General features: G+C 43.1%; 1 protein-coding gene across 7 annotated transcripts in view; it reads right to left on the bottom strand.

Annotated features, from left to right (window-relative positions):
* Positions 1-23,677, bottom strand: part of CUNH8orf48 (chromosome unknown C8orf48 homolog) — a 95,932-nt gene that overhangs the window by 6,884 nt on the left and 65,371 nt on the right. The window contains exons 6-7 of one of the 7 annotated variants that reach the window (XM_085324216.1): positions 7,737-7,832; positions 5,111-5,203 (exon numbers count right to left, since the gene is read on the bottom strand). The exons of 2 other annotated variants lie outside the window; for them this stretch is intronic. In XM_085324216.1, coding sequence (XP_085180342.1) covers positions 5,118-5,203; positions 7,737-7,832 — 182 coding nt within the window. In that variant the 3' untranslated portion in view covers positions 5,111-5,117. Of the gene's footprint in view, positions 1-5,110; positions 5,204-7,276; positions 7,327-7,736; positions 7,833-23,677 lie in introns of those variants that run through there. 4 more of the 7 variants (XM_085324220.1, XM_085324215.1, XM_085324219.1 and 1 more) reach the window with 4 other exon arrangements.

Raw genomic sequence — 23,677 nt, 5'->3', positions numbered from 1 at the left:
CATTCTCAATCTGTAAGATAAGGATCATCTTCTTTACACAGGGCACTGCAAGGCTTGGTTTTTTTAATATAAAATACAATGACATCTTCTGAGGGAGGATGATAATTGAATATATTTTCTCAGAGGAAAACAGCTTTAAAAAGCCAGGAAAATCTCTTTGGACTCACACAGAAAATAAAGTTTCCTTTACCTGAAAACCTAATGGGACTTCAGAATAGGCTGCAACGTGTTCTTAGGACTGCCAAGAAAGTCCTGGACAGATGACAGTTTTCAAAGAAAACAATAACAATTTTCAAAGAATCTTCTTTTAAAGAAAAAGCCCATATTCATGTTTTGTTGCTGCTGTTTTCTGGTCTTGAAAGACTGTTGGCACCTCAGATATCCTCTTAGCTAACTGCCTCATTACGTCACCTGCTTTACTTGCGTCATGAATAACATTTACATGCTGAAAGACTAATTTCAAGATTTATCTGCAGGGTTGCTTTTTCTGCATATATACCCAAAATTTATAACGGAAACATAATTCTGTGTATCCATTTCCCCTGAGCGTTTGAATCTGATGGCAAGGAATGTACGAGCCTGCACGAATCTGTTTTCACAGGGACAGTCATAGAGATGTGATGTGTTTTCTAGAATGAGGAAGAAGCAAAGGGCACTTTTCTCAGTTMGGAATTCTGATATGTGAATAACTCTTGGTTTCCATGCAAATATTGACTGGCCTCAGTCAAATTACCCATCAACTTAGAAAAAGTTGATTAATCCATGTAGAAAAAGTGAGTGTTGAGAGAAAGATGCATAAGAACTTCTGAAGTATTTCGAGGCTTGAAGCCGGCATGAATAACCCGACAACTCCAGGAATGGTGAACATGAACCAAATCTGTCTTCACAGCACTTCTCAAAGCAAMGGGAGGCACAAGACGCACCTACAGGCGATGTCACCAAACTCCACCAGAGCTTGGATTTCTCTTGGGAAGAGTCAAATAAACTTTGTGAAGCTCAAGTTCAAGGCAATGGGCAAAAGGTTGAACATGGTAGAAGCAGTTAAGTAAGGTTCCTAATCCTTTACCTAAATCTTAATATATCAAGACTTGGACTATAAGCTGCATTGGTGCAGTGTAGCAGCAGGTTGCCTTTCTCACTTCTTTTCTCTCTCCTGCAAGCTAGCACAGGGAAATCACCCGTTGTCCCTTACATCTCCTTTGAGAGTAACGTGTTTGCACATATTTCAGTCAGCAAGCACTCCTCCTTTGCATTACCAAATCCAATCTTTTTGTTTCTTTCCCTAGCYTGGCTGTCGGCAGAACTCCTCAGGAAAAGGACTGAAACATTTTCTTACTGCTGCTTTCCCTCCACATATTCTTTGCTAAAAGTCAGTCACTGAGGCTATGCTCATATTGGACCCATAAATCAGGCCCTGCAGCATTTCCACCTGCACGTGAGCCCTTGTTTTGGAGAGGACCACATACAACCACCACACTTAGCTATCTAACCACTTCTTTGCTTGGAACCAAGCTGAAATTGGGCACATATTCAAATTCTTCTCAATTTTGGAAGGGACTTGGGAAAAAATCTGTTTCTCCTACTTCATTTTCTTAAGTTCTAAGTRAGAAAAAACACTAGCACAGTAATTAGGGCTCAATTTTCCACTGGAGCAGGTTTGTTATAAGTTTACCAGCAGATTTATTGTTTAAGTAAATAATCTAGTGTACATGAAAAAGCTGACAGGTATTTTGCTGACAGTCAGGCAGAATCATTTCCTTACATCTTGCTTTTATTATTCCAGTTATGGACAACCCCTCTCAAAACACAGCTCTGCCAACACACTTTGCCCATATTTATAACATTAGCTCTACTGTAATCCTCTGTCCAAACACTCACTGAGCAGTGCGCTTGCACCCACACCCACTGCTGTGTTTGCGTGTTCTCATCTTGAGCCCTCTCAGAGATCAGCAGTGTCATTTCAGCCCCTTTTTCACTATCCAGTTTATTCGGGGAGCAAACATCTCACACACCCAAAGCCAGGAGTATCCACTTGGCAGGATTTGAGAACTGATGCAAATTGAGGCTATTTTTCCAAATGAGCTAGACTTGCAACTTGCAGTGCCAATAGAGAAAGCTAGGGTCCTGGCACACTGCCTGTGAGCTGGTCCGTGTCCGTTTATGCTATCAGACTCCACGGAGGCTCTGATGGTTAATCTCAGCTTCAAGAGAGCACCTGTGTCACCTCCTCCTGGATTCAACCTCTAAGGAAACCTCAGTGCTCAAGGAGGTTGTTGCTCCCATCCTGCAGTGGAACGAGTATTTCTGCCCGCACAGGCCCTTGCAGCCGAAATCCCTCTGCATGCCAATACCGAGGCTGATACCTAGCGCAGTTGGCTCKGCAGTATCACATCTAACCTGTCAGAACTCATTTTCTGTCTCGTTCTTCTCGGGGCTGGCACCCTGCCAGCTCATCTCCAGTGGCTCGGCAGCCAGCGCGAGCTTCCCCGGGGTGCACTTTGTTTTCAGATGTCTCTCTCCAGCTTTGCACAACAAAGCTCTGTCAAAATACCTACACAGAGAGCAAGATTTCCGCATCTGCTAGACACAACTAGCGGCACACATGTCTGGGGCTGAAAGCCTGCACCAGTWTTGGTCTGGGCGCCCTTGTAAGCATCTCTGCTCAGTCCAAGAGTCCTCTATCTTGGCATGCTGGACAGATCAGCATTTATATATGAAAACAAGCTCCCTACAAAAGGAAAATCCTTTGTGTAAATATGATACAAAATCTTTTAGTACTTTCAATTTTCCTATGTTGAAYGTTGAGCAAATAAGCAGTAGGTCAAATCAGCTTGAGTTGTTTTTAATATGTTTTCCCTCTCCTTTTCACCCCCTAAACTTGAATCTTCCTTGTCATGGTAACTTTTCTTGTAGTTCATGTTAATAATAGGAAAGCGTGCAAGAAATATTTTACAACTGTTACCTGTTCTTTCTGCTCCACAATTCACTRCTGCTCAACTGCACTGCACGAAGAGGCAGAGAGGCCATGGTGTGTGCAGCAGCACACACAGAGCAGAAGCATTTTCAGTTTCAGGTACCTTGAAAAGGAAAGAAAAGGGAGTTTTGGGAAGTCAAGTTTGGGAGAACAGTGCTTCCCCTTAAAACAGCCCAAAGGGTACAAAAACTCATAAAATGTGCACACCGAGAACATTGCTTGAAGCTGGGAAGTAGAGTAGCARGAATTAATACACCTAATAGTTTTCAGTCTTTCTCTATAATACACATGGTAATGCAAAAGGAAAAAAAAATCACAGAAAATTTGAAGAGAGGTTGGAGAGAGATTCAGTACTTTTTTGCCTTGCTGAAAGTTTCTGGAAGATTCCTGTAAATGACATGTTAGCATTTTACCCTCAAAAACCAATGTAGTCTTTTCTTGAAATGCAGTAGAAAGACATCTTTTCCATGAATATCTAAGATGTGAAGTGTCTACAAATGCCAAGTTAAAGGAATAGCTACATGGCTCATAGCAGAAYGTGCCTGGGGCTTCATTGTATACTTCATACAAATATTTTAAAACATGCAATGAAGTAGAATTTGAAAGGACATTTCTTTAAGATAATTAGATCTTTTTTTAATCAGACACTCTAGTGTGTTTCTGGTCTTGAATGGTCACAGTTTGAGATAGCTTCTTGGTGTCTGTTTGATAAAAGATGGACTTAAATACAAAAAGAACAGAGATTAGATATCAAGTTTCCTAAATTTCTTAGAGTTGAAAATGTTGACCTGAATTTTCTGGAGAACAGCTCAGATGGTATCTCAGTCAGATAATTCAAGATAAGAGACAYCAAAGAATGACCATCAGGCTACGACTCCTAATTACAGCTCTGTAACCGATTATATCTGTAGCCTTAGGCAAGCTACTTCTGCACTCTGCAGAGGCTGACAGTTAAGGAGGAGGAAGGAGCAATAAATAGCAGTACAGAAAAAAAAGATTGTTTATGTATGTGCATCATAACTTGCCATTTCATGGGATCAAATAGTTACCAAGCATTAATAGATTGGCTGAATTTAAAGAACTACAGAGAATCACAGAGTCCACTCTAAATCCCCTACAGACCATCCCTACTTCCCAATTGATTTATTTATGCAGTGTGACCAAGAGTAGAATTTTGTCTGTGGTTTCTATTTTCTACTCCTATATATTAAACAAGAAAAACTACACCAAACAGACAAACAGGGTGTTTTGAAAAAAAATCATATGCAAGTGTACCAGCACTACACCAAGCCTGGCCAAATAGCTAAAAACCTTCCCAAAGTGATCTACTCTTTGAAACAAGATTAAAACAGTTTAGTTAACTGATTAGTGATCCAGTCTATATTACTCGAGTTAATCATTTACACTATTCATTCTCATCTGGACACCAAGAAACCMAAAAGAAATTGTATCTCCAGATTAAATGGTAGCAGACACACCTAAACTTATTGCTCTCTATTCCAGTCCTTAGGAAAGATTGGCATTTCATTCATTCTTCTCTTCTCTCCCGTTGCTGCCTTTCTGTTTCCTTCAGTGAGCCTCATCCCATTTCCTTAGCTCTAGCTGCATGCTGAGCATGACAAGAGTCAGCCCTGGGATATGCATGGGATTTTAATAAAACTACATTTGTTGTATAATTTAGGCGACTAGTGATTTCTAACTTCACTTTGTTACACTTCSTAATATTTTTAGCGGGACGAGCCATTGAGAGACACAGAAATAATTTTGACAGACTTTCTCCTATTGCAAGTTTATTGCTGATGAAAAGGCACTGAGGCACTGGACTATCAGTCTGAGATATTCCAGAGACTACATCAGTCCCCAGGACAACACCACCAGTCTGCAGCATTTGTATTAGTTTAAGCACTCCATGCTGAAAGCCTCTGGCTTCAGCCCCGCTGGTGATCCAACAGGGATTATAGGGTAAGTTTAAATTAAGTGAAGGGTCCCAGAGCTTCTGAATACAAATTCCCCTTCTCTGTCTGAACACTCAACTCRCTGTTTGCATAGACAGCATAAAAATGTATGGAGTATACAGAACAGTCGCATACAGAGCTGCTGGAAAAACAAGCTTTACTGAAAGCTCTATGGACTCACCTACTTCTCAATAGTGTGAATAGACTTTAAGTGCAGTTGTCCTGAAACTGGCTACTCCTCTCTCCTCTCCAAAATCAGTTTGTATTGAGATTGCTGTARACAGGATTAATATGGTGATCAGAAGAACTGGGAACAAAGGAAAACCTGCAGCTCAAAGACAGTCTCTGGCTTTCAAATGGAAATGCAGATAGCCTCACCTAGCTGGTCTTTGTTTGTACACACACAGCAAGCACGGATATAAGCATACGTCTACYAGACTTTCGGAGAACACTTAATTGCTTGACCTGGTGAGGTTTGCAAATGCTAGMTTTTTAATGAATCCCTTAGATAAACTTGCAACTCAGATACATATCCAGCCGTTCATACAGAACATTAATCACAAGGACATTGACTTTTAGAGCAGGGGCTCTGGAGACTGTTCTTGGAGTGTGCAAGTCATTTCAGAAACTACTGAATCATTGAAATAATCAGACTGGTATTTTTAGATGCCCTGATACCTTCTACTTATAGCTAAGCATGACACTTCAACTTCCCATTAAGAGGCTCAGCTGTAACATATTATTATCACATAAATATGTCTCTAGATGTCTGATACAGTAGAACACGTGGTGCAAAACTGAGGTAAGGATCAGCTGGATCTGTAGTGCTGGCATCTMATTTSCACATTGCTATTATTTTGGATTTGGATTTTTTTTTTCCTGAACTACAGACTTGAGCGCTATCCRACTATGAAATAACTAGACATRCATTTAATATTTGGACATATYGGTGACCATCTATGACTACTCTGTCCATCTACAGTGATGGAAAAGTATTTGGAATGTGCCTGCTCCCAAAGTGTTTAGCCTGGTGGAAAATCTCTCCTACAACCTTGCTCTCCTGGTTCAAGACACCTTTAAACAGCAGGTCAGTCCCACACAGCCATGCTATAAACATGCGCATTAGCCAGTTCTGTGCCGTTTCAGTCACCTCAGAAAATTCGTCTTTGATAGAGAACAGTGCTCTTGTGATAGTYGCACAGACAGGTGACATGCAACTGCCAATTTCAGCCCATAAAAATCATTCTTTTCTGGAAAGTCTGTAGTGACAGCTTCAAGCAGCCAATTAACCTTAGCAGTGCTCTGAGATATTCTCGAGGATTTTTTTTTTTAATGCTCTCTGAGTACTGTAACRGCTTGAATAATGCACATGCTCCTGTATTCCTCCTCCATCTCATTTTTCAAATGCTTATTTCACAAAAGCATGGGGATGCCARCTAGCCAGAGTTCAACAGCTATGCACATTGTGCACTGAAGCACAGGTCTGCGAGGAAGTGTGGGAAGTGTTTTGCATTTGCTCTCCTTCTCTACGCCTTAGCAAGGGTCTTAGCAATTGTACAGGAGAGGACTCCTTTCATTTCCATTGCCCTTGCACATGASAGGATTGTTTTCTACCATTGTAATCGCAAGTGCACTAACCACTGCTCTCCAGCATCAAAACCTCGTTAGGGAGATCATCTTCAGCTACTGGATCTCACAAGTCAACATGTTCACCTGATACTTAACTTCCAATATTTCAGTGACCTACTACCACCCTGGCTATGTAGTTCCAACAAGAGTTGCACTCTTATATTTAACAGCAATGTATCTAAGTACATGATTTACTTCAGTGCCTTGTTTTTGCTGTCTATGACACAATTTGGGACCATAATTTTAAACATTCCATAATTTTTAAACAGGGTGGTAGCATATAGAAATACTTTTTAATCCACAGAATTCAGAGTATCTCACAGATGTATTATCATCAGAACTGCTTTTCTTTTTTTTTCAGCATAGAGGGTAATTAATATACACAGAGGAAAGACTCTTAAATAACTTATATTAGGAGAATTTCAAGAGAAACCCCTCCGAGAGAACGTGCAGCCGTAGCCAACAACTTTTATGTTCTCTGAGAACCAAGCAGCCTCAGGACTCCACCTAAAAAAGGTTTAGCAGCAGCAAGAAGTCAAGTTTCTCACAATGTGCAAGAAAAGTGGCAGCCAAATAAAGGAAGTAACTCGCCTGAGATTATTCAGGCAGTCTGTTTCGGTGCTGGGGGTAGAACTCCAGCTCTCCTGAGGCTCACTTTATTCCCTGGCTGCACTGGCTCCTCCGTGGCTCCCACAGACACCCTGTCCCTCCCTCGTGCTCAGATCCTTCTTCGTTCTTCCCTTCATGGCTGTATCTTCCCAACTTGGCCTTAAGGCAAATGATACACGTTGAGCAATTTTAGCCTTCTATCCCAGTCAGTCCTTCGAACGCCTGACTCTTTTTTATCATCCCTCTGACTTACTGCTTTGGCATCAAGACAGCAGAGCTGAATGTAAATACCATGACTCCAAGCGTGCTGCAATGTGGACTGCAGGGCGCTTGGAGGCACCCTGTGGCTCCTCCGGTCTCCAGTGTGGAGACAGCCTGTGGGCAGCAGGATAGGTTAGCATGATTCCCTGTAACTCTGAGGATGATATCAGAATTAATTCAYCTCAATGTATCACCAAAGCTTGCCAATGAAATGAGGACATGTTCTGCTCTGTCTTGTTCAAACTTTAGTTTAGATTTATACGAGTAACTGAGGATGGTACTGACCCACAGCAAGCAATTAAACTCACTTTCTACCTGGACAGATCTTCTTCTGTCTTCCTTTACTAACCAGTCCAGCTGCAGGTCCAACAAATGAGCTCTACACAGATGTTGTCTTATGACACCTGTGAAGAAATCAGCAAAAAGTTTATGAAATATCTCAGCCAGAAGTTGCCTTTGCCTGTCAGACTCATAGTAAGAGGGGACCTAGAAAGTTCAAATGAAAAACAACTGGCTTCAGAGGCTTCCTCTCTTCTGCTGTATATCCAGAGGCAACAAACCGTGTCAAGCGCACAAGAGGAGTCCAAAATACGCGAGAGCTAAAACGATCTGCAGATGAAAATCAACACAGACAAACCTGTGTCTTATGTAGCCACACGGCAGATCAGCCAGAATCAGCAGCGTAATGAAGAGAATCTTTTGAGAAACAGGAGAGTGAATTTATTTATTATGCTTCACATCACCTTTGGGGGTAGAGCTTGCCTAACGGAGGTGCTGTATTGCAATGGGTTTCCCAGTAATGGCCGTGATCCATGAACCTGCAAGTAGCTGCAAGGATAAATTCTTTGACAGAGCTAGATTGAAAAGTTAGCTTTGCAGAAGAAAAAAAAATCTATAGTCCATGATAGAACAGGAAAAAATCTCTGAGTAAGAAACAAAAGCTATAAAAGCAGATTCTGTTATAGMAAACAAACTGGGGAGATTATAACAACACCTGCAAAAATCTGTCCCACATGGACAACCCTTCATGCACAAACAAGTCATGAGCAGAGCAGAGAAAGGGAAGTTTGGGGATGCTGTATCTGTTCCCGGCAAAACAAAAGAGGAGGAGAAGGAAACGGGGAGATTTCCAGCTTCAGAAGGTTGCAACGGAAAGGGAATAGTGTGCTTCTCTAATTAAGAAAATAATTAAAAAATGCTGTTTTTCTTACCAGCTAAAATCCTGCCTTAAATATCAAAGCCAAGACATGATTTCATTTGTGCAGATACAATCGCATTATTCCGTGTTTACCCYGATAAAAACCAGTCACCTCTGGAGTGAGATGTGACAGCTGTTTCACAAATGAGCAGCAATTTCCCCTGATGAAATTTAGTGAGCACAACTGAGAGTAGYGTGCGAGTTACTGCCTCCTTAAGTCGACGTCTTTGGGTGATTCTTCTTTCTTCCTCTCCTCCAGGTGCAAACCGCATTTCCATTGGACTCAGGGGGCTGTGATTTCAAACATACGAAGAGTGGCAAAGCTTTCCCTGAACACATACATAAATAATGTATTTTCAATGTTTTCCACCCAGCAGATGTTTGGCAGGTTGCATTCAATCAAAATATTTTTCCTAATAAGCACCTTGATGGCCACTTTCCCTGGAAAGCAACCTAGTCACCAGTGCAACACTACTGGCAGCTGCATCAAAGCCTTCCTCTCTTTTTACCACCAATACAGAAACTTCTTCTACAAAAGCACCTCAGTTTTCAGCTCTGCTCCATCCAGGAAGTATCCAACATACCTGAATAAAAAAAAAATAAAATAAAAAAAAATAAAATCCCCCCTTTTGCCCAGATTTAACCCTCTGGGTTCACTTTGCAGTATGGATAAGGRGTGTGAACAATAAAGAGCTGTAGAAACCCTAGTAAGCAAAGGTGCTCCTTCTCCAGGAGGGAATTCATTGCACATTCACAGATCCCAGCTTATTCTTTACCATTACCTGCCTTGTTACAGCTTCCACCAGGCAGCTGGGCAAGGTCGAAGCTAGGTGGAACTCGTTAAAAATTAGAGAAGACTGCCCAGCACCCTGCTCATGGTCCAGGACCCACGTGGGACTGAGCTTATTTGCACTTTTGTGCTCCCAGATGCCAGCTGTGTCCTTAGTGCCATGGGGCCAGATCCCTGGGATCCGAACGAGTGCYTGTCACGGTTGCAGGAGGTGATAGCGATGCAACACATTTGCTCCCAAAAAACATTCTCACGTCCTTTTTTCTCTGCAAAGCTCTCCCYGCTCCACTCTTCGCTTGCTGCTGACCTTCCTTTAGCTTTCAACGGGAAACATCTGTTGCAGAAGTGCCGTTTATTTACTTTGTTCAGTTCAGTCCGGTGGTAAAAAGCACCGCTTCCCTTGCCTCACCTGGGTGCTGCAGAGGAACGCTGGCAGCATAGCAAATCCATGGAAAATGTCGAGGACGGCTGTATCCCCCTGCAACAGCGGCCGTGCCGGGGAGGCTGGGAAGCTGCAGGAGGAGCCGCGGGGGAACGATGGCTGACCCAGCTCCTTCCCTCGTGATCCCCCAACCCAGTCCAGCCCAGCACCCTTCACGCGGTGCTGGATCTGGCCTGCTGCCCACTTGTGCCTCTATCCCTGCATTGATACCCCTCAAAGATGGCATGAGATACCCATGTGTTTTATAATTCCTAATTTTTAACATCTGAATGGCATCATGCCATCTTTTTCTTTATTGCAAAAGCTACAGGAGTCCAGGTTCCTGATGGAGAAGGCAGAGGAAGAAATACCACAACGTCTTGGTTTGAACTGATTTTGAGCTTGTTTTGGGAGAAGCGTGAGGTTTCCCTTTCTTCAGCTATCTGTAAGACAAAACGCTGGTGCTTTCCCTAAGGGCATAATCTCCTCTGAAACCAGCTCGGGGTTCTGGACTGACAGCCATTAAGCCTCAGAGGATCTTCCTCCAGAAGGAACAACACTAAAAATGTCTGTTAATACTAATGTGAAATACTGGTACCAGGGCAATCATATGCAAGAGCCCAGTGTGGTGGCAAGTCAGAGATGCCATGCCCCACTCCAACACATACGACTGAGAAGGACAGCAAAAGATTTACACCACTTTTTTGGCCACAAAGACCAAAACTATCATAAATTTCCCCTTGGAGAAGTATGTTCAAACCATAGTGGGTAACAGTGAGTATAGCGTTTCCCAGCATTGCCTTTCTCCATACAGAAAGCCTACGGTACCTACGTCCTAGGTGAATTTGGTGGCCTGCACTGACCTCTGCGCTCCTGCAGCAGCTCTGCTGTCACAGTTGTCCTACCTAGTTTAAAGGTAATTCAGGTACAGCTACGTCCTCAACTTCAACATCTTGTTGCCTGAGGCAAAACCACCTCAGCTCACATCTTTCTTGCAACCGAGAGGCAACAGCCCAAGATCATCTGTCTGTTGGTGTCTTTTGTCACTTTGACATGTATTCGCAGAGGAGAGCCACTCCGAGCACACGGGGGGTTATTAGTGCCGGCAGTCTCCCCGCTGTAGCTCATGCTGAGCAAGAACGAGCCATCGCCTGCACGGCCCCCTCCTACATTTCATTTCCTGCCAGCATTAAAACTGTCGGATTGGCATTTGCAGCATGACTCTGCCAAGATGAACTCGAACTACACACGCATCTTTCTTCCTCCTGTCGGCGTGAATCTTCTTTCTTTGCTTCCTGGGTTGTTAATCCTTATCCTCTGGGATGGCACCAGGACTGTCCTTGCTTCCTGAGGATCATCGGACTGCCAAACAGGGTTCTCGAAAGGACATAACGGTTCCCAATGCACCTGAATTCTGCATATTTCTTTATAATTAGGTATCTGGCCCTGTCTGAGTAGAAAAGGGGCAGAAGAGAGTTCAAGGATGATTCTGGTATTTTTTTAATGACATTCGTAGGTGGCGGTTAATCAGAAGCCTGTTTCAGAACTTACAGTTAAAAGGAATCTTAAATACAAAGCTGACAAACATTAAAGGAATGAACCAGAGGGGGCAGGAGCAAGAGAAAAGTATTCAGCCATAACAAACTGCCAACACAGAGCTGTTCAGACAGCTGAAACTGGAGGAACCATAATGAATAAGGGAGCACCACAGGCCAAAACATAAGGGGCCAGCAGGAATGGCTCCCTCCAGTGCCCTTTAGGCATGGTTATAATCCTCCAAGTCCACACTGCACAGACTTGTGTCCCACTAGCAGAAAAATTCCCAGAAGAGACTGGATGGTATAAAAACAGGCACAAAAAGAAAGGTTTGCAATACTCACAGTTCCTAGACAACTGCGCAGAAGCAGAGTACCCAGCACGCCAACAGCATGCACGCTCTTGTTGCCCTTGCAACAAGCAGAGAAGAAGGTACTTCCTGCTATGCTGATTTTTATCCCCATCTATATTGCATACACGAATTCTAATAAAATGCAGCCCCTTCTGGGAAGAGCAAAGCAAAACAGCTGTTTTTTAACTGGAGGGAGGGAAACACAGGGAACTTTCAGTCTGACAACATAAAACACCAGAACTGGTTCTATCAAACAGCTATGTCTACAGAAAAGGAAAGACCATAATTTACTATCTCACCCGAGAAACAATTCTCAGCAGTATAGGGCTGCTAGCAGCAAAGTATCTTGCTGGTTTATTGGTAAATCACAAGAAAGAGTATCTTCTACTGCAGTACCAGCGCCTGGAAATGACCACCACACAGTCCTGTTCTTGTAGCCTTGGAAAATCCCCAGGGTGTCCCAGCAGAACTAGGCAAGGTAAACAGAGAGCGTGATTCCAATCACGAGTATTAACAAGGCCTGGAAAAGAGTGTCTGTTTACAGATAAACATGACATTTGCAGTAATTAATACATGTGACAAGGTAGAAAGTGAAAATGTGGATATAAAAGTGAGCATGAAGAGGTTACAGTTCGGATCTGATACTGTTTCAAAATTCCTCTCCCAGTTTGGAAGTTCTGAATTTTTTTTCAATGAACCACCACAGCACTCACACATGGGTTCAGCTTTTAATTTCTCCAGAGGTGAAGGGTATTTTGGGCTAGCTTTTTTGTTTTGAACCTACCACAACTTTAAACAAAGGCATTCAGTGTGACAAAATTCACCTACTTTACCATAGGAGGATATATTCATTGCAATGCCAGCTTAAATTGAATCCACCAAAAAGAAAAGTAATTTATTCAGAGAACGACATCTCTCTAAGCAGAGAATCACAGGAAGGGAAATTCCAGCTGAAAGTGTGCGCCATAGTCTGAGACTGTTTTTCCATTTTCACTGTAAGGGCAGTTTCATGAGACCTACGTTCATTACGAGTCCCTACTATTACAGGAGCTGCAACAAGAGGAGTATGTAGGAGGCTAAAACATAGCATTGGCCTCAAGGAGTATTCCTGAACTTGATTTTTTTATTATTATAATTTTCCTAGAAACTTTAACCAAGACAAAGTCCACCCTGGAACAGACACCATAAAAAAGATACTCAGAAAGACACTGCCTGCTCCAGAAGTGTTATAATCTCTTAAATAAACCACAGGAAAGGAGTGAGATGTGATGTATCAAGATCACACAACAGCTCAGCAACTCAACTTAGATCCGAACCCAAGTTTTTCAGCTCCCAGGCCCTCATCTCATCAGAGGCTTTCACCAAGATAACCAAATCACAGGTCCCTGAGCTAGCACAGAGCTCTTGGGCATCTTTCAATGAAGCGAGGTGTACCCTAGAGTAAATGCCATTAACTCTCGCATCTAGGTACAAGATTGAGGGTGGAACATCACAGAATCACAGAATAGGTAAGGTTGGAAGGGACCTCTGGAGATCATCTAGTCCAACCTCCCTGTTCAAGCAGGGTCACCTAGAGCGTGTTAGACAGGGTTTCATCCAGACGGGCTTTGAATACCTCCAGAGAAGGAGGCTCCACAACCTCTCTGGGCAGCCTGTGCCAGTGCCAAGATGCACCGAACGTTCTGGTTTCAATCTATAGCTATGCTGAAGAGCAACGAGCAGTTGCCCATCCCCTTGGGGATGCTGAGGCCTCCTAAAGTCATCCCCGTTTGAGTCCCAGGAGCACAAGCCATGCACCCTTCTCTCCGGTGCTGTGGGCGACACAAAGTAGAGGGTACAGGGGGCTCTCCTGCCCTCTGCATGTGGCTACACAACCTAGCAATGAGTCTCCCTCTGTTCTTATCCCGGTTACAGAAGGTGAAAGCTTGCTTTTCACAACCACATTTATTTATCACTTTATTCTGGTCTCCATGGAAACAAGCCATGATATTACCGGCTGAAATAGGGAGGTCGGGAGGTCTGCAGAAGCTGCTTGGAGCCAGTGGCACAGAGCAGAACAAATGCTAAAACTAGAAAAGTGTAATTTCTCTACAAAGAGCAATGGAATAAATGGCAGGAAAGTTGAAAAGCACTAAATGTGAGAGGCCTGAACTTAATACCACTTCAATTATTTAACAAGATTGTCTCATTTATGTATTTGGATGTTTATGATTAAACCTCAGGACTGTTGAGGTCATCTCATCAACACTTGCAGACAGCTCTGGCATATTGTAACTCTGCGACTCTGCGCCCACTGGGCACCTTTGAATTGCTTTTTTTATCAGCCTTCTTCAGAAAAGATGAACAAGGAAAAAAAAAAAAACAAACCCCACATTCAGAGCTGAGCTTGATCCTACAGCTCGATGGCATCAGGTGAGTGCAGATCTGGCCGTAAACAAATAAACATAGAGGCCAGTAATAACATCAAAATACAGGAAGTGAATGCATGACATGGAAGCCTGCATCTGGATTCAGGGATGGTTTTGCTAGGGATCAGAGCCAAACTGCATGATTAGTTCATGCAAACTGTCAAACTCTCCTGGGCTATGTAAATGCCTAAATTGTGAAGAATGTGAAATGACTTCCTTTACTCATCTCATAAGCAAGACAAAAATTAAATTAAAAAATATACTCCAGACAAAGACCGTAGGAGATGGTAGGCAACTATAGCGTTGATATTGGTCTTCTCCCCTCCAGTAGTTTGTTTCACTTCCAAAATATTCACCATCAAGGATAAATACAGGATATCCATCCCAGGATAAAAACCCATAGAAGAGGCTGGAATTGCAGTAGAAGGAGTCTATGGAAATGTCCCAGTAGACCTTCTGCCCTTACACCCATCTGATATGCCTCACTTGTACCACATGGTAACCACAAACGCGGCAGCTTAACGATACAGCTCCTTTAAACAGTGTGTACATGGCAAAACACAACCCAACCCGTACACGAGCCTGGAAGAACTCTCTAGCAAGGATGGCACATAGCAGCTCACTTATTTATAAGAATCACAGACTATGTTTTCATGGGCAGAAAGAATCATTTGAAACATTTAGCTAATCTATGACAAGGACCATAAAATATATCCCTGATGCAACTCCTTGCTTAAGCTGCAGAACAAGGTCAAGAGGATGGGCCCAACTAAAAATTCCACTTGTAGAAAGTTATTGCAATGCCTGGACTGGATTCCCAACACTCATCACTGGTACCTAAAAATGAGTGCCCTTCTTCCAGCGTTGATTCAACTCGGATTGTGGTACACTTTTGTCTGGAGATAGAAGGGCCCCTTACCAAAGTTTTGCTCCCTGTGTGTAATGAGCAGGTTTTCATTAAGTCATCCATATTCTCCGTTTGCTAAATGTTTTGGAAGTCTTTTGGCAGAAAACCAAAAACCCATAGAAGAAAAAAAACGGCTGCCCTACTTCACAGAATAAGTGTGTGCTGTTGATATTTTAAGTATGTTTTTGTTCTTTTTGCCTTTGTTTCAGACAGGCTATTCCCACTGCACCAAACTGCAAAGTTTTCCCACAATTATCTAGCAAACATCTGAATTCTCTGAGGTGAAAAATTCTTAGTGATCCCAAAGTGATCTGAGAAAACTCTGAACCTTTAATAATCAGCTCTTTAAAAAAAAGGACAGATTATCTCCTAATATTGCAGTTAGTTAAACTTTTCCGTTGGTAGAAACTCATCATAGGTCCCACGTGCCCAGAGAAGGTGCCAGTTAGCCTTCCTACTGGCTGCGCATGAACCACGAGACAGTTTTGGGAGCTTTATTCGGAATAACTTGCAAGATTTGCAGGATGCACGTGTGGATTCAGTGCAAGATGGCTCATTGAATTTGTTGCCTGGTCAAAAAGCAACAAGTGCTATTACTGAGAATGACTTGATGATGAAGAGCTGCAAGCGAACACTATCCCACAGAGATTTGGGAACAGGTTTTCAAGAGCAGCTCTGAGATATTTGCAAATTATATGTAGGCATGCTTATGAGCTTCACCAACACCCCCAAAGTATCTGCGCACAAATGGCTGTAAATCTAGACACAGGCATGGGTACAGCATGTCCCATTCTGACATTGCCAAAGCATACTTAGAGTTGTTTAAGCAGAAATCATCTACTTGCTTTTGAAATTTTGGCCCAAAATGTAAAAGTCAATATTCAACAGCTTAGCTTTAAGGATCTAAAATGATAAAAAGAACAATTGAGAGATTACACAGAAGATACTGTAGCAAGTATTCATCCAAACGAGTAACTTAGATCATTTATATGTGATCAAATATACACTTAAAGGACATCACGCCTATGGGAAAGTCCTACAGCATCTAATAAGAATTATAAACCTTGTGTTGGTCTTTTAAAATTATGTTCAAGAACTCTGTGCCAGAGGAGATTTATACCAGCCTTGCTCCCTGTCCCCCTCGCACCAAACTGTACTACGCACTCTTCGTGGAGGCAAGCCAATGAGGCTGTACCATAAATATACCCAGAGGCGGCACATCCATATTGCCCTACTGAAAAGGAAGAACAAAGAAAGAAATTGGAATTAATTAGTATTGTAATGTGTCCAAGGCTAGATTTAGCATCACTCAACCACCACAGGCAGCAGAGGAATGAAGAAAAATGGAGCCAATTTGTAGCTCAGTATTTATTAGCATTTAGATAATATGCCCCATCCATCATATACAAGGCATGCTTCAACGGTACCAGAGCTCCTGCGTCTTGAGTGCGCAGAACCTTTGTAAATCACCCTCCTCTGATCTCACCACGAATCAAACACATTCATCTGGATGCAACCTCTAGGGGAAGACATTTCTTCTCTGCGATGGAAATAAAGACGGATGGTGCAAAGGAGTCATAAAAGCAAGAGGCTGCAGATAAAGACAGAAGGAATCTATTCCTTCCACTAATGTAAAAGCCAACAGGCACAGCCATGGGATTATGGGAATAATATCTTGGTTGGCATTGACAGAGAATTTGAAAGCATCTAAAAGTCTTCAGCCAAGTCGATCGCTCCATTACCTAGATGTTATTTTGCAGGGCAGAGAAAAGGAACTCTGAGACTATGGAGAAGGCCTGTAAAGGGTCCAGAAATGAAAATATTAAAAACAATATAAAAGAAGTTTGATTCCTCTATCTAGAAGATAAATCACCGGGGAGAGCACCAGATTTAGACAGGTCTGAGCAACAGATCCATTTCTGGATGTGCATCCAGCCATTTTGCAACTCATCAGCAGTCTGGAATGAGCCCTGCAGGTACGACGTAACCTGTGATTGAATTTCTGCAGTGCCATGTTTTTGCAAGCAACTGGTTCTTTCAATGATTTATTGCTCAGTGTAGAGAAGGAGATAGAGGCAGAGGTTCACAGCTTTACTGTGTTCTTGGAAAGCATGCTGTATTTCTTTGTTTTTCAAGTTCATTCTCCAGGCACTCCAGGGACAGACTCCCAGAAAACTCATCAGTTTTTGACTCAGAAAACCCTAACTATGTGGCTGAAATCAAAGAAATAAAAAATTAAGCATACGCTTGGGCACACTGATAAATCAAGGCCAATAAAAATTAAAACACCAAATGAATCTTTTCACATAGACTTCTAGTTTGCTAAAGTTTTAATGAGTTTTGACCTTTCATCTCAATTCAGCATGGGAGACATATTAAAAATCTTACACATTTTCCAAAAAAATAACTTCCTCCTTATCTTTATTAAAAAAAAAAAAAAAGGGTTTGGGTCAGAAGTAGTTGTCTGTTTGAAAACAGTCAGGCTGTTCAGTATCTTAGCAGCTGTTAACTAAAAGCGCACACAACAAAACAAAGCAACCATTTCAAAAAGAGCATCTATCTATAATATTTAGATAGATGTTATTTTATGAACGTAACAATTATATTAGACACAGTATTCCTAGCATAGGCACATAAGGGCTCAAGTTACGTGTTTATTTATTTGCATAATCTTTGACAGCACAGTCAGGTTGGATGATCCATTCCTGAGCGCAATGGCAATTCCTGAGCTGTTACCAGTGGATACGAATATCCAACAGAGCTGACAGAAGAATTAACTCATAAAACATATTTGACAAATAGATGAGCTTCAAACTCCCCAGTGGCTCAGGACTATAATGAGGAAGGAGGTTAGTAAATAGGAACATTTTAATTCAGGAACAATGATGTGCAATTAATATCAGTGCCATACAGTCCCAGATCTTGAAAACAATTACTGCTAAACTAGCAGTTATGTTTACTGAGATTACCGTGCCAGCAAATAACAGGGATAAAGTATACTTAAAATAACAGTAAATTACAGTTCAATATAAATGTTTTTTTGCAGTTCAGTGTCTCACTGCTTTCCCCCTACCATGTGCACATGCACACAGGTACACTCACGCTCATATGATGATATGATTTACTGCCAGTAATAAAGCAGCAGTGCATCTTATCTTCACAGACTTCATGCATATGCACACTTACCCCATAAATTCTTCACCACCACATTTTGAGTTCTTTATATGGCTCCTAAATATCAAAATATGTATTCAAGAGAAACACACCTGTATTCCTAGGCCCACATCCTTGATGCCTTTCTACAACCTTGGAATAGGCAGCAGATAATCCTCAGCTCAGTGACACTGCATGATCGGCGGAGGCCCTGGCACAAGAGACAAGGTGGATCCCAACCAGGCAGCTCATACCTTATTCCCTCCTGTTAAGCAGGTACCAGGTTCAACACCCTGATTCCCTCACCTTGCCTCTGCACCAGAGTGCTATGTTGCTCAGCTATACAACAGCAGCTTTACTTGCTCGGGATAAACTCTCCGTTAACACAGTGGGTCACTCAAAGAACAAGCAGGGAGAGTTTGCATTCTCTTCCAGTTCCCAGGGTTACAACGCAACAGCAAATCCCCCAAATCAAGACACACATAGCACTGAGAGCATTCCTAGAGCCCCATCCCAAGCAAGTACCTCGGGGTGCTGCTGAGATACTCATTAAAGGGTGCATTTCATTGCTGGTTGCATTCACTGGTGTCAGTTGCTGAGCCCACTGACGTGCTCACAGCTCCTGTTGTGGGCTCAGACTGTGTCCACTGCCTCCTGCTCAAGCCATGTCGGCCAGTTAGCATGACTCTGGCACCTGTATCCAATTCCCCCTGCTCTCTCTGGAGTAGGGCTATGTTTCAACGAAAGCTGCACGAGCCTTGCAGTTCGCACAAGTCTTACCTCTGAGGTGGAACAAACTAGTTGTTTAGCAGTGCATATAACAGCTGAAAAGAGCAAATGAAAGGAGAATACTTTGTTCAAAATAAAACTGAGACTTAGGACAGTGCAAGGTAGTAACTCACACCAGAATACAATCAAGGCTCTTAACTTAAAATACTCTTGCAAAATGTGCCACCTGATCTTTAAAAACGTGCAAGTGATCAGTATCTTGATGCTTGTCAGCATCATCGGAGAGACACCAGTTACTCCCAGCTCAGGCAGCTGTTATATACAACAACGATTGCTATCAAACCACTCACCACCGCTACTCCTCGAAGTCCATACATTTTGCTCAATGGCCTGGTATGATTCAGTCCGTTTCTCTAAACATGTAAGAAATAATGTACCAGCTGTAGCGATATGGTACTAATTTTCTCTTTCATGGGCCATCTTCCTCTGTAATTCTCCTCTAGCCTATTGGGTTATCCAAAAAGCCTGGCCAGATACACAACTGAACTTTTGGAACTATCTTAAGTATTGTGTTCTGGATATGATGTCAGATGACGTTTGACAGCCTTGGATTATGAAACTTTTGGAGGTAACTCTACGAGCATTAAATTCTCTTGCTAAAACAAAATTAGAGCTTTAGAGTTAAGAGCTTTGTTGAGGATAAGTAACCTCCAGCTGCTCAGCTGCTGCAGTCAGGTCATTTGGCTGAAACAAATCTAGGCAAAGATGGAACATGGACAAAAAGGTTAACTGATGTCTTCAGTCTAGTTCACAAATAGAGACAGATACAGCCACACAAAAACCCCCAGAAAGTGTACTTAAGGAAATGTATCGAATTACAGACACATACAAAATGTACAAAACAATAGTATGCAAGTAATGGTATAGCCATACTGAAAGCTAACATATGACCCTCTTCTCCAACCTTAACCCCACACCACAGGAGTAAAAAAAAAAAAAGTTGGTAGATGGCCCTTCATTGCAGTGCTGGAACCCCAGCTCTGTGCTATCACCAAACCAATGGCCGGATTTTTTTTCCAAAGGCCAGAAATCAGCAATGCAAACCTAAGCAGCAGGCAGAAGAGCTGAACCAAACAAATGACTAAGCATGCCCATTGCCAAGGACAGCCAGTATCAGAGGGGGCATGTGGAACTGCCAGATAGCAGTGGACGTTGTGTACCTTGACTTCAGCAAGGCTTTTGACATAACATCCTCCTAGATAAGCTCAGGAAGTGTGGGTTAGACGAGTGGACAGTGAGGTGGATTGAGAACTAGCTGAAAGGCAGAGCCCAGAGGGTTGTCATCAGTGGCGTGGAGTCTAGTTGGAGGCCTGTGGCTAGTGGCGTCCCCCAGGGCTCAGTACTGGGTCCTTCTTCGTCAGTGACCTGGATGAGGGGACAGAGTGCCTCCACAGCAAGTTTGCTGATAATATCAAGCTGGGAGGAGTGGCTGAGAAACCTGAGGGCTGTGCTGTCATTCAGAGAGACCTGGACAGGCTGGAGAGTTGGGCGGAGAGGAACTTCATGAGGTTCAACAAGGGCAAGTGCTGACTCCTGCACCTAGGGAGAAATAACTCCATGCACCAGTACAAGCTGGGGGCTGACCTGCTGGAGAGCAGCTCTGCAGAGAAGGACCTGGGAGTGCTGGTGGACGACAAGTTGACCATGAGCCAGCAATGCGCGCTTGTGGCCAGGAAGGTCAATGGTCTCCTGGGATGCATTGGGAAGAGTGTTGCCAGCAGGTTGAGCGAGGTGATCCTGCCCCTCTGCTCAGCCCTGGGGAGGCCTCATCTCGAGGACTGCATCCAATTCTGGGCTCCTCAGTACAAGAGAGACATGGAGCTACTGGGGAGAGTCCAGCATAGGGCTACAAAGATGACCAGAGGGCTGGAGCACCTGCCCTGTGAGGAACGGCTGCGAGAGCTGGGCCTCTTTAGCCTGGGGAAGAGAAGACTGAGGGGGGATCTTATCAATGAGGATAAGCACCTGAAGGGAGGGTGTCAAGGGGATGGGGACAAACTCTTTTCAGTTGTCCAATGTGACAGGACAAGAGCCAACGGGCAGAAATTGAACCACAGGAAGTTCTGCCTGACCATGAGGGGGAATTTCTTCACTGTGACAGTGACGGAGCGCTGGAACAGGCTGCCCAGAGAGGTTGTGGAGTCTCCTTCTTTGGAGATATTCAAGGCCCGCCTGGATGCAGCCCTGTCTAACACGCTCTAGGTGACCGTGCTTGAGCAGGGAGGTTGGACTAGATGATCCCCAGAGGTCCCTTCCAACCTTACCGATTCTATGATTCTATGAATGCTCTTTTCCATTCTAAGTACTTCTGCACACTCAATAAATTAGAAATGTTATCAGTGGCAGCAACAAGGCAAGGTATTCCCAGCAACTGGCACAGACAGGTAAAAGTGGGTAGAGTGGCTGGTCCGACAGAGCAGGCTGGGAGGAAAGATCATTGCTGCTGCCTCCACTGTTTTATCGGATACCTCGTCTCCTTTCTTCTTTATCCTTTGCTGTTGCTCTTCCAGAATACATTTCTGCATCGTTGCTAATTCAGGCTCAGCTTCCAGCTTCTGCTTCGGTGACCACACAGCCTTCATATCTGCACCTGTGGCTCCACAATCTCCACCTGCCCCATCTCTCCACCAGCAGCTTTCCCATTTGCTAGTTGTGACAAGTCAGACAGGACTAGCCAAGTGCAAGACAGAGGAAGGACTTTCAGGGTATCTGTTCCCAGGAAGTTTGATTTGTGCAGGAGAGGACATGCAAAAGAGCTGGGTGATTTGCTTCAAGTTATATCAGCCTGTCTGGATGTAAATCTAAATTGTTTTGCATTTTGTTTTTTAAATGCTAAAACCTCTCATATCTCCATCCTTACTCTACATACCTCCAAACTGTATAGTGGGTAAGCCAACTGTGCCATACCTTCCTGCCACTTACAAGGCAGGCTGAGCCCACAGATCTCATTTACTCTTCCTTCTGCTGCGTTGGGCCCTTCCCGAAAGCCCCAGTGACTTGGGCCAGTCTTGGCCCTGCAAAGATGCTACCAGGGCCAGAGGAATATTAACGCTTACCAGAGAGCTCAGTCTGGCCCACCCTCCCATTTAAACATGCTAATCAACAGCATAAGCCCAAACGCTCTTCTTTGGCATGCCCTAAAGTTCACCAAAGACTGCGCTTGTGTGCAGGTTCAAATGCAAAATGTAGTAAAAGGGGACTTCGGGCTCAAGCACAAATGCAAGCTCACATCCAAAATACAGTACAGATTTACCTGTTGTCTCTGATGTGAACTTCAGTCTAATTATATGAAAAWTTTCTTTCTTTCCTTGATGATGAGTAAGCACAAGTTTGTTTCTCCCTTTGCAAAAAGTCACATGATGCTGGTCATGGCTGACACTTTATTGTAGACCTACCGAAATCTCATATAACTTATCACAGTTTTCCTAAAATTTACCTAGTATATGTCAAAGAAATCAGATGGGCATTTGATGTGGGTTACTCGCTGGCACAGGTCTGTATACCCGCTGCAATGCTGAGCCAATGCCAAATTCATGAAACATATTTCATTTCTATCTCTGTTCAATGGAAGCTGCAGATTATTAGTTCAAGGAAGGTTCATGGTTCTTCCTGAATTATTGTATTTTTACTGGCACACGAGCAAAAGTAGTCCTCACAGGAATGAGGCTGTGAAAAGAAAAGGGTGTGAAAGGCTCCATTAGCGAATGCAGAAGCCATTCAAGGTCTTCTCAAGATTAACTGTGTTCTAATGGAGATATAGTTGCTCGCCTTTCTGCTGATGCTTTCAATAGAAAGCTGTAGTAACTTGCCTTGAAATTAAATGTAGCTACTTCTATGCATAAAGTCAAGCAACCACTTAATTATTTTCCTACTCAGTCTTTTTTTCCTAAAATGAAGGTGGGGGGAGGCATTCATGTTCATTTGTTTCACAATTAAAAGAATTTTTTTTAAAAAAAAGAAAGGATTGATACTTCACTTACTGCTCGCATGGAAAAGATCGAGTGTCTCTATACTCTATATACAAGCATGCTGCCCTCTAAAAAAAATATACCATTTATCAAAATCACCCTGTATTTTAAAGTGCCTCTCCGAGCTTCTCGTTTCTTAGCTACAAGCTGCTTGTGCCATGGATAGACAGCGCRTATGCTTGCACCTTAGTGCAGTCCTTCCAGTGATGAAGAGACGAAAGGATAACAAGGAGAGAGACATCAAAGGGGGAAAGTGGAGGAAGACCAGCTTCGTCCAAGGCTTTATTAAGCAGAAATTAGTGATCCCACATGCTTTGTTAGGAGGCAGCACCTCTGCCATTTTATACTTCTCTCCTCAGCTATCTTGTTCCCCGTAATATTCTTCCCAGCTGCAAAGGGACAATTCTCCTTCTTTCCCAAGCACATCATCCCAAGCTTGGTCATCCAGGACATCACTATATGCTTACAATTCATTAGACCTGTAAATCACAACACAGCCAGGCTGCTTAACAGGTTGGTTTTAGACCTGTTGCAGTTTTGTACTAAGTTATCCTTACTGTACCACGATCCAAGCACTTTCCTAATCATGCCACAGTCTTTTCTCACGAAATCAAATGAAGCTACTATATCATGTCACCTAATATTCTCGGCTTGGCAGATGAGTGAACATCAGCCCTGCTGCTGATGGAGGATGAAGTGCCTCGTTGTAAGGACCTGTCCTAATGCT

This window comes from Rhea americana, unplaced genomic scaffold, assembly GCF_003343005.1.
Source record: "Rhea americana isolate MKP2758 unplaced genomic scaffold, rheAme1 scaffold_90, whole genome shotgun sequence".
Classification (NCBI taxonomy): domain Eukaryota; kingdom Metazoa; phylum Chordata; class Aves; order Rheiformes; family Rheidae; genus Rhea; species Rhea americana.
Note: the sequence above shows the minus strand (reverse complement) of the source record. Positions and strands in the feature narration are given on the sequence as shown.